This window comes from Lepidochelys kempii, chromosome 4 (assembly GCF_965140265.1).
Source record: "Lepidochelys kempii isolate rLepKem1 chromosome 4, rLepKem1.hap2, whole genome shotgun sequence".
NCBI lineage: Eukaryota > Metazoa > Chordata > Testudines > Cheloniidae > Lepidochelys > Lepidochelys kempii.
The window spans coordinates 87,861,074-87,876,933 of NC_133259.1; the positions used below are offsets into that span (position 1 = coordinate 87,861,074).

Here is a 15,860-nt window from a genome sequence, read left to right on the forward strand (position 1 = left end):
TGCTGTGAGAACCCCCACTTCTGGGCTGTTCACGCACACCCTCTGGCAGGTAAGCTGCTCCTTGGATTGTGCAGCCAAATGACACTAGACAATATCTCCGGTCCCAGACACAACCCTAGGAACCTCTGTCTTGCAGTGTCCAGTTATGCCCACTGGATGCTGCAAGTTTATAGGAGTTTGTCAGTTTAACAAAAAAATTGATATGTACCAGGCTTGTTATCCCAAGGGGAGTGACACTCTTCAAACCAAACATTTATTAACTACAAAGAGATTAAGTGATTATAAGTCAAAGCATAACAAGTCACATTTGGTCAAATGAAATAAAAGCAAAACACATTCTAAGCTGATCTTAACACTTTCAATGCCTTTATAAACTTAAATGCTCTCCCCTTTGATCAGCGCTTCAGTCACTTGGTGTGGTGGCTGTAGCTCTCTCCCTTTTATCATGTTCGTTCTTCCCTCTTAGCTTTGCCCCCTCCCCTCCACGCCTGCGCCGCCCCCCCCCCCCCCCCCAGTGTCTGGTGAGCATGTCTGGTGAGCATTACTTCATCGCATTCCAAACTGACCAAAGGAAGGGTGGTGACTCACTCAGAGTCCAACAGATCCTTTTGTTGCCTAGGCCAGTGTCCTTTGTTCCTGTGAGGCTGGGCCCCAGGTTTGTCCTATACATGCCCTGATGAGGTGGGAACTGCCCCTCTGCTGCTGGACAATATTTGCCTGGGCTTGCTTTAAGCCATGAGGACACATTTTCAGCCTCAAACTTATATATATTACCATAACAATGCTCAGTACATCATGAGCCTTCTGAAGACACTTGCCATGAAAAACTTTGCATTAGACACCACACAACCATAAGGATGAACTTGGGTGTGCTGGGTGTTCCCCCAAGATACAGAACATCGCAACTGTGCATTTTAAAATGTAAAAATATGACTATAAAGGGCTATCATAGTATCAGCCTCTGCATTTAGAGGCAAAGGTTTTGACTTTCACTTGTGGTTTACTCCAGCCTAAGAAAAATCAAGACCACACTGTTTCTTGTTCAGTGCATGGTATGGTAGCTTACTTGTATGCAGTTAAAATTGCTTCCTAAACTTTTTCCCTTCCAAGTTTCTCATTTTATTTCCTTCCACATACACATTTTCCTCTGACACTGTTCATCTATCAAAATAAAGGAGACTCCTTTGCAGTGGATTCTGCTGACCGGTCAATATTTTTTATGGTGTTCCCTCTTTTCAAACATACCAAGAATCTGCATCAAAGTCCTGATTCATTCCCCAGCAGTTACTTATATATAGCCAAAAGTACTTTAAATTTTTTAAAAACATTGATATTACACTCCTAAAACTTTTTCAGTTTAGGTACACTGTCACTGGTATTCAATCAACTAAAAATAATTTCCTGCAGCCTGAAGTTCTAGCTACTTGTCATTTCCTATGTCAGCTTGGAGTGTGGTTTTTTTTTTTAAGAGCCAGAACTGTAAATAGCAGACACAAAAGATCATGTTTCGCATAGACATTTTATTACACTTTTTCCAAGAGTGACTGTTGAGTCAAGACACAGGGTGAGTGAGGTACTATCTGTTAGTGGCGGCTGATGCCTCCCAGTGCGCTCCGAGCCAGCAGCGCGCATGCTCCGGGGGGGGGGCACTCGCTTGACTAAACCCTACCTCCCCTCTAAACGAGCGGAGAGCTGCGGACTGTCCTATCTCCGCCGCGCGGGGGGAGATGGTTTATCCCCGATCACCAGGAATCTCTCTCAGTAGAAAGAAAAGGAGTACTTGTGGCACCTTAGAGACTAATAAATTTATTAGCGCATAAGTTTTCGTGAGCTACAGCTCACTTCAGAGGTTGGTGTTGAGCTGTCCGCTCCAAGGCCCGCCCCCCCCCCGCTGCTGGAAGAATGGAACAGCCCGACCCTGGAGCCTCAGCATCCAATCAAAATGCAGCTACTAACCAATGCGAACACCGCTGCGCTGAAAGAGCTCCGCCAATCCGAAGCTGCCTAGAAGGAGCCTATCGGAAAAAGAGCTTCATTCAGCCAATCAAAAGTGGCGGATTGCTGTTGCTGCGTCAAGACTGGGGGCGAGCCTAGGGCGTTCTTTAGCTGCCGCCGCTCAATGGCGTCGCGGCGGCCTTGGAGAGCGGCGAGCGCAGGTGGGTGCGAGCTTCGGCGGCTGCTCTCGGGCAGGTGTCGGCGGGGGGAGCTGGCCCGGTGGGGGGGGTGGAAACGGACCGGGGCACTTGGCTAAACCGCTGCTGGGGCTGAGGGTTGTAGCCGCCTTCGTCCGAGCGCAGCCTCTCCCCTCACGCACCCGGCTGTCGGGGTCCCTAGGACCCCGGGCGGGGGTACCCTGCGTGGGCCAGAGGAGCCGTGGGCGGTAGCCAAGGCGCTGGGTCCCACCGCGGCCGGCGGGAGATTTAAACCGCTCTCGGGGAAGAGGCTGGCCCAGCGTACCCGCCCCTCAGCTGTGAGAGGACACGGTGGGTGCGGGGACCCCAGCCTTGGCGCTCCGCGGAGCCGCTCCGCCCTGAAGAGGAGCTCGGTGGTGCTGGGAAGCGTGTCGCCGACAGGCCGTACTACCTCACCCACCTCGTCGCTCTCGTCTGCGGGGGCCCTGGGGCTGCTATCACCTGCAGAGTCTGGGCTGATGTGAGGTGCGTCCGAGGGAGACTGCCGTTCCCAGCGTGTCCTGCTCTGTTTCCTGCGCTTGGATCCAGATATGCTGGGATGTGTGCCCTGGACGTCCTTCTCGGAGAGAACAGATGTGTTTAACCATCTTGCTAATTGTTTTGAGGTCTGTCAATAAATTGAATAAATAACAATCAACCAACGCTCTTTGCTTCAATAAATAATCAGCTTTAATCCAAGTATATTTCTAATTTCTACAGTATATTTTTGATGTAATGAGCAATGCTGATTGTGTCATACATTTAGGTAGTTAAATGTCATTTTGAAGCGTATTCTTGTGCTAGTTTTACAGGTCATGGTTACTTTTGTCCAACCAGGTTGCAAAAACATTTATTCCTAGTTTAAGATGTGTGCGCTTGCAAGTAATCTGGTGATATATATTATTTTGGAAAACAATGGTTTATATAAACATATTGTAACATATAAAATGGAGTGATAGCCATTAGCACTGGAAGTTTGTGGCTTTGGTTACAAAAATATGTTCCCTCTGTATTTTAAAAGGCAATGCCAACTCAACATTGCTAACAATTCCATAAACAATAATTTCCTCCTTGTCCCCTGTCAATTTTTGTGGTTTTAAATTCAAATTTTTCCTGGTTTTTCAAAAATGTTACTGTGTGAAAGATCCACATACACTAAATGCTGGCAAATTCAAAATAAAACAAACTGAAGAACTAGAAACATTTTTCTCATTAATCTTAACAGAAAGCTCTTTTAGTTTTAGTGATCATGGGTATTATTTGTAAGTGTTCCTCTGCCATGTTTATAAAAATATGTTGTTTAATGTTGATAAGCAGGCAAAAGCCTGTGTAGATGATTGAGGATATATGCCTCATAATATTTCTCACTATATAAGTCAATGCCTAGGCATGATAGAAAGTTTGGTTATCTTACCTTTAGGAAATTTTAGTTTGATCTCTCCTCTAACATCGGGTCTGTTTCTGCACCCTTGAAATCAGTGAGAATATGCCACTTATTTTAATGCGAGAAAGCCTGTTATCTTTATGTAATGTTTTGTGGTGGATATTTGTTTACAGTCAATGTAAATTGCCTGGGAGTGGAATTACAACCTGCAGGAAAACTCCAGCAGTTATTTAACAATAATTGTATCAACTCTTAAGTTTTCTTGTTTGTTTCCTTCAAGCTCATGCAGAATTTCAGCTTGATGACATTGAACATATGTGGACAATTGTGATTAAAAAATAACCGAATTTGTGCAGTTATAAACAGGTCGAAGAGTTTGTCATCAAATATTTGGAAGTAGAATCTATGTATCCTTCATAACAGTAAGTAAATGATACATATGTATGAGGAAAACCTAGGAGATTTGGTTTTGAAAGCACTTTTCTGTTTTTAATACCACAAATCTTCACTTTTATTTAAATGGCCTTAAATTACCTCTTTAAATACTTTGATCTCTTCGCTCCTTGGTGCACGGGATTGCTTTGTTTTTGAGAATTGTACGTGGTTCTTCTGCAGCAGTACACATCACTAATACTTAAGGTCAAATTCTGCTCACCTAATTTATATGCGAAGTCATATTAAAATCAATAGGACTGCTTGCACAAGTAAGGCAAACTGAACATAGTCCCTAATCAATGCAGACAGCTGGGCTCCTTGCAGTTTTTTAGTTGTTTTTGTTTTACCATGCCCACACACGTAATAAGATCTGCACAGAGAACACACAGAAGCCAGGCCCCAACCCATAAGTAGGGCCCTACCAAGTTCATAGTCCGTTTTGGTCAATTTCATGGCTGTAGGATTTTAAAAATAGTAAATTTAATGATTTCAGCTATTTAAATGTGAAATTTCAGTGTTGTAATTGTAGGGGTCCTGATCCAAAAAGGAGTTGTGTAGGGTGGGGCGTGTTGCAGTACTGCTACCCTCACTTCTGTGCTGCTGCTGGGGGAAATGCTACCTTCAGAGCTGGGCAGCAGGAGAGCAGCAGCTGCTGTTTGGGAACCTAGTTCTGAAGGCAGAACTGTCAGCATCACTAGCGCAGAAGTAAGGATGGTATGGTATTGCCACCCTTACGTCTGCGCTGCTGCCTGCAAAGCTGGGCCCTCAGTCAGCAGCCACTGCTCTTTGGCACCCAGCTCTGAAGTCCGTGCAGAAGTAAGGGTGGCAATACTGCAATCCCTCTAAAATAACCTTGTGACCCTATGCAATTCCCTTTTGGGTCAGGCCTCCCAATTTGAGAACTGCTGGTCAACCCCATGAAATCTGTATAATATAGAGTAAAAGCACAAAGACACGATTTCACGGGGGGGGTGAGATCAGATTTCACAGTCCATGATACGGTTTTCATGGCAGTTAATGTGGTAGGGCCCTACCCATAAGATCTCACACTGTAAAAATTGACTTGTCATACAAATGTGGTAATTACGTACTTGAGGAATGTGGGAAAGAAGGATTACTAAAATAGTGATGTCTACAGTCCTTGTTAGAGAAAAACAGAACATTGAACTCTTGCCAGGTAAATAAAGGGGAAACTAATTTATATTGTGAGTGTTTGTAATGTTTATGTGCAGACATACTCTGGTGAAGAAATCCTGGCTTCATTGAAGTCAGTGGGAAGACTGGGATCTTTAAATTTTATTTCTTTAAAACGAGTATTTCAGTTTACCTCTAAAGGATCCAAAATACACGTTTTATAAACACAAGCTTTTACAAAACTGAACACCAGTAGAAGTGGTTTCCTTTTAAACAAATCCAATAGAAAGTACTTCTTTCCGTTCCCCCCTCAAAAGTAAAATAATTTCCTCCAGCGTTTGCAATCTAAGCATTGCATTAGAGCATAAAAACCTGAGTGGAAATTGAATAGACTTTTTTTAATTTTTCTAATTTTAAAAGTAAGCAAATAGTAAAATAAAAAACATTTAAAATTCAGATTAAGGTTTGTAATATGAATAACTTTTTGTTAAATGATATAGTCTTTAATTGGGCACTGTCGCTTTAAATAGCTTTTAGAAGAAGTGTCATGCTGTTTTCTTGGATTTCTTTTTCACTAGACTAAGCTGCCTTTTATATTTATAATGTTAATAAAAGATTACAATGAATTCTGATTATTATTTTTATCTGTTTAGGGACTGAAGATTATGCACCTAAAATGACTCTTCAGGAGATGGTGCATCAGGCAGCCAGCCTGTATTCTGATAGAAAAGCAGTATGTTTTGATGAATGTAATAAGCCTCCAGTTTTCTACACTTACAAGGAGGTTGTTAGTCTTGCCACAGAATTAACGGTTTTCCTGCAACACTACTGTGATCACAGGGGAACATTTGAAATAGGCCTGTACTGCTATCCTGGAATAAATTTACCATCTTGGATTTTAGGGTAATACTTCTATTTTACCTCTTGTCTTCTCTATAGTCAGTCTACACTAAAGAATTTTTTTTTTTTAAATCAACAAACTTCAAAACCAGTGGAGCACTAGTAGCTAGACCCATATTAACTGATTTTATAAACTGGTTTAACTGAACTGTTTGGAATGTTATGCATCCTTATTGCTGTATTGGTAAATCCAAGGGGGGTGTGGTGTGGTGTTTTTTCTTGTAAAAAAAAAAAAAAATTCCAGAGCACTTTGGCTTGTGGCTCTTAGATTCGCTAGCAAAGCTATTAGAACTTTTAAGTTCCCTGTACCAGTGCATATCTACGTAACTGTCCATGAATATGCAGCACATCTTTGTTTAAATGCATATCTACAGACAGAAGCATATAGTCTAATTTATATGGTTTTTTTTTTCCAGACAGTCATACCTCTGTTCAGTTAACTCCCCCCGTCCTTTTCTCCATCTCCTCGCCCCCAGCCCCGTCTCTCCTCCCTCCCCAAACAAAGGTACTAATTCAGAATTAAGGCTAGGTCCAAATTTCAGGCTTTAAATCCATCTGATTTGGCTGTAGCCTGATTGCTTTGGATCTTTTCTCTAAAAGAAAATCTAGAAAATGAAATGCAGAATTAAGTTGGAACAATAAGGACACACGATTAAAATAACAAATAGTGAGGAAATGTAAAAGTTGAGGCTTCAGCACTGTCAGTTCAAGAATATTGCACATAAGCACTATTCCCTTGTTCCCTTGTTTTCTGGTTAACTAGTTTAAAATGTTACCATATACATCAGAAATAGGCTTGAAAGAATACGATTTTTGTCAGTAAATGTCAGTAGACGTTTGATTTCACTCTTCATATTAAAAAGATGATACAATATTTCCATAGATCACAATCAACATTTACAGACAGGCAAAGTAAGAAAAATGCTGCTTGAGAACATATTAGAGTCAAAATCCAGTGATTTAGACTTATGAATTAGGCTTGTTTACAAACGGACTAGTGAATAAATATTAAAAACAGGTATGATTTGTTGATTTAAGTATACTTTGTATATTTTGACATGGGGTGTTGGCAGTTTGTGTATTAACAGTTTATAAAGCTTTAACTTTTTGAATCTCAACATCAGTTATTCAGCTGTCTTACCATTGCCCCATAATTTCCCAGAACTGTGAAAATATAAATAGATTTTAAAAAATGCTTAAAACCCATAATTTTATGTAATTGTGAAAATTTAAATTGATCTAAAAATGCCTACAAATAAACAGACATCTGTCAAAATCGTAACAAAATAAAAATTGTATTCTTCCAGGCCTAATCATAAAATATATCAAACGTATGGATTGTGCAATACAGCTAAAGTCATGTGACTGCTGGAATCTTAACTTTTGCACTTCCTAAATCTCTGTTTTAACTGTGTGTCACAACCATAACATTTTATTAACATGTGACCAATGTGTGCAGCAGTGGACACAATTCTTGGTGCTTTGGGAGGCATTATGCTACACATGCATACTGAGTGACAAGTGCTTAAAGGTTCCATTGGCTTCACCAATATAACTTGTAAGTTCCTTGACCAATGAGTGTGTACTTGCACCTTTAGATTTAATGGCATTTTCTCCTGCACATGCTCAACTTCACTGATGGAAAGCAAGAAAACAGTGAGTTAAAACAGGCTTTATGTACTGAACCTGTTTTGCTCAGGCTCTTAGAGCAACTGCTGATCCCTTTATATGCTCTTTCTGCCAAATTTGGCTGGTTTTGTTCATGTAGTGTTTTACACCAGCTATCCCTTGTTCTGTTAGTGTGATGAGAATTAATTTGTAAGGGAAAGCCAAATAGAAATAGATTGATTTATTTCAAAAATGAAACCTCAGATTTTAAAAACCCGATTAATATACCATCAGTTTCATTAATCTGGATGCTCAAGGCTTTTTGATAAAGACAAAAAGTCAAGAATTCTTATTTGGTAAATTAAGCCACTAGGTGGTTCATATGCACAGTAGTGATAATAGTAGGCACTGAAGAAACACAGCAGTATAAAAGAAGCATAACTGATGACAGTGGGATGATACTTATATAATCTCTTCTCTAAAACAAAGACAGATATAACTCAAATCTTCACAAGTCAGATCTCATGAACAAGTGAGAATAAAACTGATGTTCCTAGCATGTATTATGTATCTGCTCCATGTACACATGTGCTACATGTTGTACCCAGGCCTTGGAGGAAGAGGAGCGAGCAGCGGGGGATGGGGGAGCCTCAGGGAAAGAGGTGCAAGCAGGGGCTGGGCCACAATCCAGGCTCCGGCGGGGGCTCCCCCACTTCTAGGGAGCTTCTGGCGCTTGCGTTTAAGCCTCCCCAAATGGAAGACTCACATTCCGCCTGTGTCTGGAAACTAAGGGATCTTATAGCATAAAAGAAGCATCTGTGGAATTTATGTAAAACTTAAGATATATTTTTAACTCTCTTTTACAATGCTATTAATTGACTTGAATTTTTGCCTTGTTAGAATCCTCCAAGTTCCAGCTGCATATTCTCCTCTTGATCCAGATGCACCACCAGTATTATCTACCTATTTTATGAAGAAATGTAACCTCCAGTATATCCTTGTTGAGAATGACAAAATAAATGTAAGTGTTAAGAATACTAAAAGGAACATTAAAATGAGATTTAGAAAATTGCAGCAGTTGAGTTAATTGCCTTCTATTTACCACATGCTCAGATGTAATTGTCTTCGTTTTGACAGCGAGTGGTTTTCAAGCTGTTCTGCAGTGGGTCAAGAACATGAGTCTCAACCTTAGGGGAGACTGTTAAGAAACAGGGCACAAACCCCAAATTGGCTTGGAGTTCTGTACTTAGATTTCTCCAACCAATTATCAGGTGTAAACGCCTCTGGCACTATTACAGTCTTAATGTGGAGTGACAGTCTCCTTGGGTACCACCCATTTAAGCTTGCCTTTGTGATAGATGGTCTCTTACACACAAAGTCACAACAGTATTACTGGTTTCTCCCAGTCCCAAAGGATGAGTGACTTACCCAAGGTTAGTTGCACTTTAGATCTCACACCAAAGACAGTGCTTGTAACCAATCCTATAATAACAGATCTAAAGATTTATTAAGTAGGAAAAGGAAATAGAGTTATTTACAAAGTTAAAGCAGGTGAACACGCACAGAAATGTTAGTCTTAAGTTTCAAAGAGTAATAGAAGCTTCTATAATAAGAAAACTCTATATGTCCCCTAGTGTCTTCTGTGAGCTGCCAATGAGCTAATGGGAGGAATTCACTTACATGTCTCCTCTTCCTGGGGGGTGGGGTGGAATTGGCAAAGTCTTTTGACCTCTGATATTCCACAGTAGTTCCTCTGGTGTGGTTGGGCCTTGTTTATTGGACAGACACCCCCTGTTTGAGACTACGGCCTGGTATATACTAGGAAATTAGATTGGTATAACTACATGACTCAGGGTTATGAAAAATCCATACCCTGAGTGACATAGTTAAACCAATAACCCCAGTGTAGACAGCACTAGATAGGTCAAGAGGAGAATTCTCCTGTTGAACTACTACCTCTCGGGGGACAGGAGGTTCCAGCTCTATGTTTGTCGGTGTTCCGTTGAGACCTAGAGGCCTTGGTATGAGCTAGCACCTGGTTTGCCAGCATGACAATGGTGATCTACCTTGGTTTTACACAGACATTTTCAGATAATGTGAAGTACCCGGATGCTTTTCTCTAGACATCACCTTATTTTCCGGTTCACTTATTCACTTCCATGGTTTTGTAACACATTCTACAATGGTGGGTATTGGTATTCAGGAACCCTTGCAGTATTCCTCCCCTATAGGTGTTGCACATCAAGATGGAATGCAGAGCTCTTTGAGGAAACTTCCACAACATCTAATTTACTACTGATTATTAGATCGTCATTTTTATGAGTATTAAATTCATCCACAATTTTTTAAAAAAGAGTGAGCAGCTGCTTTCTGAAAACCAGACTTCTTAAAGCTTTCTCAGGTTGGACTCCCAAAAGTGGAGGCGCTCAAAATCACTAGTCACTTTTGAAAAATTCGATCTTTATTGTTAGTAGTACAATGTGAGAATGGAGACAGTAAAACTGTGCACTGAGCTTTGCCTTTAACTTGCTTGTAAACTATTTTATTCTCTTACAGAAATTCAAAATATCCCATGCTGGCTGGTTTTACCAGAGTTCTTTTGCAATAGATCATGTTGGTTTAACTCTTTTCCAAATTAATTGGAATGATGTTGATGTAAATCTGCTGTTAGATGGCGCAGAAGACAAAACTGGAATCTCCAAAGCTACAAGTAATTGGGAGACAGATTACGTAGCTGACCTGGACCAACTTAAAGCAAAGACATCACAAAGGGGGTACATGGATGTCAGGCAGCAACATTCTTTGGCATACATCTTGCATACGTCAGGAACTACAGGGATCCCCAAAATAGTCAGAGTACCTCATAAATGTATTGTGCCAAATATTCTTCATCTTCAGTAAGTTCACTTTTCAAAGGACTGACAATTAGGGGCCAGATTTTCAAAATATCTTAATATCTAACAGTGCTTGTATTTGTTTGTCACTGATAGCTATAGTCTTGCTTTATTTTGTGAATCACCTCACTGGAGGTGATCTTCACTGGTCTGCAAAGGAAAGGGAAAAATTGCAAAAGCTAGCTGCAGCTGAGTAAGTATATAAAGCCAAGACTTGGTGCCCTTTTGAAAGTGTTATTAACTTGAAAGTAATCATATTTTACGTTCACAAAGTACATTGCAAAATAAGGTGATTACAAAAGTGTGATTAAGGGGGGATTGTGCCAAAGTCTAGTATCAGATATGGCTTTGAACTACCAGGAATGACTGAGGCAAGAATAACTTCAGTACAGTAGAAGTACTCTTCACAGATTCATTTGGCAAACAGTTGAAGCCAACTGGAGTTGAAGACCCACATGCTCTGGGTCTAACTGATTGCCATATTTGGGGTTGGAAAGGAATTTTCCCCTGGGTCAGATAGGCAGAGACCCTGGAGGGTTTTCGCCTTCCTCTGCAGCATGGGGCACAGGTCACATGTTGGTTTAAACTGGTGTAAATGGTGGATTCTCTGTAACTTGAAGTTTTTAAACCATGATTTGAGACTTCAGTAACTCAGCCTGAAGGTATGGGTCTATTACAGGAGAGTGTAGGTGAGGTTCTGTGGCCTGCAATGTGCAGGAGGTCAGACTAGATAATCATGATGGTGCTTTCTGGCCTTAAATTCTATGAGCTGCCATTGGGGGGAGGGTGTGTGTGTGGGTGGCTCCCCCTCTCCCTCCAAGTTTTCTTTCAGTCAGTTTCTGAATAGAATAATATTTATTACTTTTCTTGGATATTCATTATTCTTAACATGCTTGACCTGATTTCATTACTCCCATATATCATGTTGATCATAATACAGACATTTTATTGCTGGTACTCTAAATGAAATAAATACAGAAACTTCAAAGTTGAACTTGTGATTCTCAGATACCTCTTTCCACCTCTCATATAGTAATTATTTTCCTCTGTAAGTCCTAATTACTGTTCTAGCTTTCTTGGCTTTTCTTTGTTCTGGTAAATACCTGCTGGAAAATACTAGTAATGAAAACACTGCTAGCCCAATACGGAGTGCAGCTATAGAGCGGTACTGATGAATGAGCACAGACCATTCAAATCTGCACAGAGCTTCCTCCCCAGCATGCAGAAGGTAGATGCAGATGCCTTTCTGAAGGACATGCTCTAGCACAACCAGAAGTTACGGGTTTGAAGATGCAAGAATCACTTGGTGAAATTCTCCTGTGTATGCAGGCAGTTATACTAGATGATGTTAATGGTCCCTTCTGGCATTAAATTTTTATTAATCTGGGTACAGATGTTATGCCATACAAGTGCTCCAACTCAGGACCCCTTCTGTTTTTAAATAATGCCAACCAGTTACCAGCATTTATATGCACCAGGCTTAATAACTCTGGCCTTTTTTTGTTTTAGATCCCTATTTAAGATCACACCAGATGATATGCTGTTCATGGCCTCACCTCTGACGTTTGATCCATCTGTAGTTGAGTTGTTCGTTTCTCTGATAAGTGGAGCCTCTCTGCTTATAGTACCAAACCCCATAAAAATGATGCCTCTGAAGTTGTCTGCCGCTCTTTTTCACCGTCACAGGGTCACAGTATTACAGGTAGGCCATTCACAATGGGGTCCTGTTGAGATACAAGGGATGTATTTTGTGTCGTCTTCTTTGTTTGCCTGTGTGTGCTGCTGCTTCATGATACCAGACAGTAACGATAAAGAAGTTTTTCCTGCAGCATCAGTTCACCTTTGGTTTTTATGCACCTGTTATCCTCTTTGCTACATAGTACTAGAGCTTCATAAAGATAAGAAATTACCATTTGAAAGGATTGTTCTCAGTGATGTATGACAGATGAGATTGGACTGAAGCCAAGGCTGACATTCAGCTGAAGGCTCCTGCTAATTATGTAGCTTTTTAATTTCTTCTGACATTCACTCTGGCACCAAATAATGGGCTTGATCTTGCAGCCCTAAGTAATTCTTAATCATGGAAATAGACCTGTTGCCAGAAACGCGATAAACTAAAGTACCCCTCAATAGTGCCATTTATAACATGATAAAGTGTGAGTAATAAGAAACAGAATGGTTATTTCCTCAATAAGTTTGGCTATTTATAAGCTGTTAGCTCACCCAAGATTGCACTGGCTTCCTTTCCTGTGTGTGAGAGAGAGAGAGCTACTCCTGTGTGATCTGAATTTTAACAGACTAAAATCTAATTTGCCTATGAAGTATACTAGAAATAAGTCTTTTGTAATCCTTACTAACTGGATAAGCCGAATTGTATGTTCTGTGGTACGATATGGTACTATGCAAAGGCTAATACTTGAGTAAAAAACTTCAAAAATATCTGCTCTTGCGGGAGAGGTGGATCTATGTAAGTTGTTCTCATGAATCTAAAACTTGAAGCAGAATGTCTGTTTTATCTATAGGCAGTAATATGTTAATAGTCTGGTTAGTGAGGAGTATCCATTATTGAAACAACACAGCCTCTTAAAGTGACAGGCTTTTAATTAACGTTGCAACTGCAATACTTTTACTAGCCAGACACACAACCAGCATAGGAAAAGGTATTTTCTTGTTCAGTTCTGTCTCCAGCCTCACTATCTTCCCTCCAACTCCCAAGTCATTTTTTTTAGCCTTCCCTCCTGCATGCACACACTCTTTTTAGAGATTTCCTTCTCTCCTGGAGAAAAGTGATTGTGGGTGTAAATTCAGGTTTACTTAACAATTAAGTGAAGACACCACAGCAAAAATAATCCAGCTGTTACAAAATATTAATGGTCAGGTCCTCTTACTTCTGCTCTGTTTACAATGGAGGGAGTAAGTAAAATCCTGGTACTACAGGATACTTCTACACAGAGGGGAAAAAAAAAAGACCCACAGCAGTGAGTCATGCCATATGTAGACATACCTACAGACTCTTTTCTGGCACACTAAAACATCTTGACCACTGTCTTGCCTGATGTTTTTAGATGGTTTTTTTCCTGGCCTATTTCTCTTAAGTTGTAACCATAATTAGCAAGTCAGATGTTTCTTAAGCAGCTGAACTGTTTTTAGGGTTGATGGTGGTTGAGTCATTTTGATAAGAAGCTTTTAATTTGCATTTCCTTGAGTTTAATCACTATCTTGATCAGTAAAGGGAAGGGCCCTTAATGAAATAAATGACACTCTAGGGCTTAATTGATGATTAATTTCTGTGATAGTGTTTCTCAAACTTCAAGGCTGCTGTCCCAGGTATAAATCCAGGTATATTATGTTCCTTGCATTTCCCCTATCCACCAAACAGGTTACCTTGTCAAAGAAGGAAATCAAGCCAGTTTGGCATGATTTGTTCTTGGTAAATATATGCTGGGTGCTAGTGATCACCTCTTCATCCTCCAGGTATTTGCAAATGGAGTATTTTATACATTGCTCTAGTAGTGTCCCATGTATCAAGGTCAGGCTGACTGCACTATAGTTCCCCGGCTCCTCCTTTTTCCCCTTTTTAAAGATGGGCACTATGTTAGCCCTTCTCCAGTCTTTTTGGGAGCTCTCCTGTCATTCATGAGTTTGCAAATATTATTGGCAGTGGCACCGGCTTTCTTCAGCTAATTCCTTGAGCACCTTTGGGTGAATAGCATCAGGCCCTGCTGACTTAAATTAATTCAAATTAGTCAGAAGATCTGATGTGTTCCTTACTTATCCCAATCCACATCTCTTCCCCTTTATTGTCTGTAACTTCGCTTGTAGGTCAGTCATGTTATTTTTTGTAAGAAGACTGCAGCAAAGTAGGCATCAAGCAACTCCACTTTCTTATTTTCTGTTACCAACTCACCTTCTCCATTGAGCAGCAGGCCCATGCCATCCCTGATTTTTTTTTTTTTTTGTCTGACATATTTGTAGAATCTCTTGTCTCTAACATTTCTTGCCAATTATAACTCATTCCTTGCCTTGTCTTGGCTGCTGATCAGATAATTTAATAGCATTGTCCATTCAGCCCACGCATGCACCTCCCCTCCTCCCATGCTCTGCCATCTTCTATAGAATTGCTAATTGGTTCTCTAGCTCCCTTTTAGAGCTCCCTTTTTTGCTCCTTTATCTTTTATTTAATAATAAAAAAACTTTGTTTTTCATCGACCTCACCCCATCTAGGGACCTCCCTGGACACAGGGTATACATGGTTCACCGGGCTTTAAGAAGTGCCTCAGTTGCAAAGAATCTATCCCAGTGAGTGATGGTCATTCTCAGTGTGTCCACTGCTTGAGAGAGAACCACATCCCCAAGAAGTATGGTTTATGCCAACAATTGAAACCCAGATCCAGAAAGGATAGAAAACAGAGACTTAAGCTTCTCCTAATGGAAGCGGCCCTCCAACCACCATCCTTGCCACGCCAAGACTCTGGACATCAGGAATCCTCACTGCAACCCTCTGAGGTGAGCCTAAGAAAACAACTATGAGCCACTCACACAAGGCTTCTAATGAAAGGGCTGTACGTCTCCACAGCAAGCCCTGATGAAGACTAAAATGATCTCTGGCTTGTTCAATATCATCGGTACCGACAGCATTGAAGCTATTTAAATCCTGTACCCAGAGCTTGCACAACACCACGCCCCCCTGAACGTGTTGGGTTGCCTAAGGACCTGATGGGCACAGGGAGGGAATCATCGGTACCAACAGGGCGTGAGAAAACAAGAGAACTTCCCTGGGGAAGGTTCCTTCAGTGCGAACATCTGAGTTGGTATGCAGATGTCCGCACTGGTTGCATGCCAGAAACCAGTGGTCTGCTCAATCGTGACTGAATTGCCAACTCCTTTGGTGCAGACATTTTGGCACCTCCAATCACTACCAGTACCAATGCCTATGAAATTGCTGGACTTCTGGTACATGACAGACCTTTCAATGTCTGATGGACTGGACTCACCTATACTTGCTACAGGGATCACAGTACTGAGTCCACCGAGAGCTACAGGCTTGCCAGAGACATCATGCAGTGCACCCCCATTTTCAAGTGCTGAGTCAGTGACCAAAAAGACAGTCTCCTATTGGTCCTCTTATCCACCCTACTGTACCCCTTTCCAGTATGGACCTCAACCATACCACCCCTCAGGTCCCTGGGTATGGGGAGCCATGGTACCCACCTCCAGGACCCTTCCCACCCTCTCAGTGGCTTTAATTGGACCCTTGGCAAGCACATAGACACCATGGCTCTAGCTCGGGCCTATCAGGAGCCAACGAGACACTCTCCTTCAACTGCTGCATCG

At 41.2% G+C, this 15,860-nt stretch overlaps 1 protein-coding gene across 13 annotated transcripts in view; it reads left to right on the forward strand.

Moving 5' to 3' along the window:
- Positions 1-2,066: 2,066 nt before the first annotated feature.
- Positions 2,067-15,860, forward strand: part of AASDH (aminoadipate-semialdehyde dehydrogenase) — an 85,024-nt gene continuing 71,230 nt past the window's right edge. For 7 of the 13 annotated variants that reach the window (XR_012158665.1, XR_012158666.1, XR_012158667.1 and 4 more), the window contains exons 1-6: positions 2,179-2,797; positions 3,836-3,977; positions 5,778-6,027; positions 8,533-8,653; positions 10,189-10,529; positions 12,036-12,228. Coding sequence is in view for 10 of the 13 variants with exons in the window: in XM_073341971.1 (XP_073198072.1) it covers positions 5,801-6,027; positions 8,533-8,653; positions 10,189-10,529; positions 12,036-12,228 (882 nt within the window). In the remaining 3 variants the exon portion in view is untranslated. Of the gene's footprint in view, positions 2,157-2,176; positions 2,798-3,835; positions 3,978-5,777; positions 6,028-6,264; positions 7,043-8,532; positions 8,654-10,188; positions 10,530-12,035; positions 12,229-15,860 lie in introns of those variants that run through there. The other 6 variants (XM_073341970.1, XM_073341967.1, XM_073341969.1 and 3 more) reach the window with 4 other exon arrangements.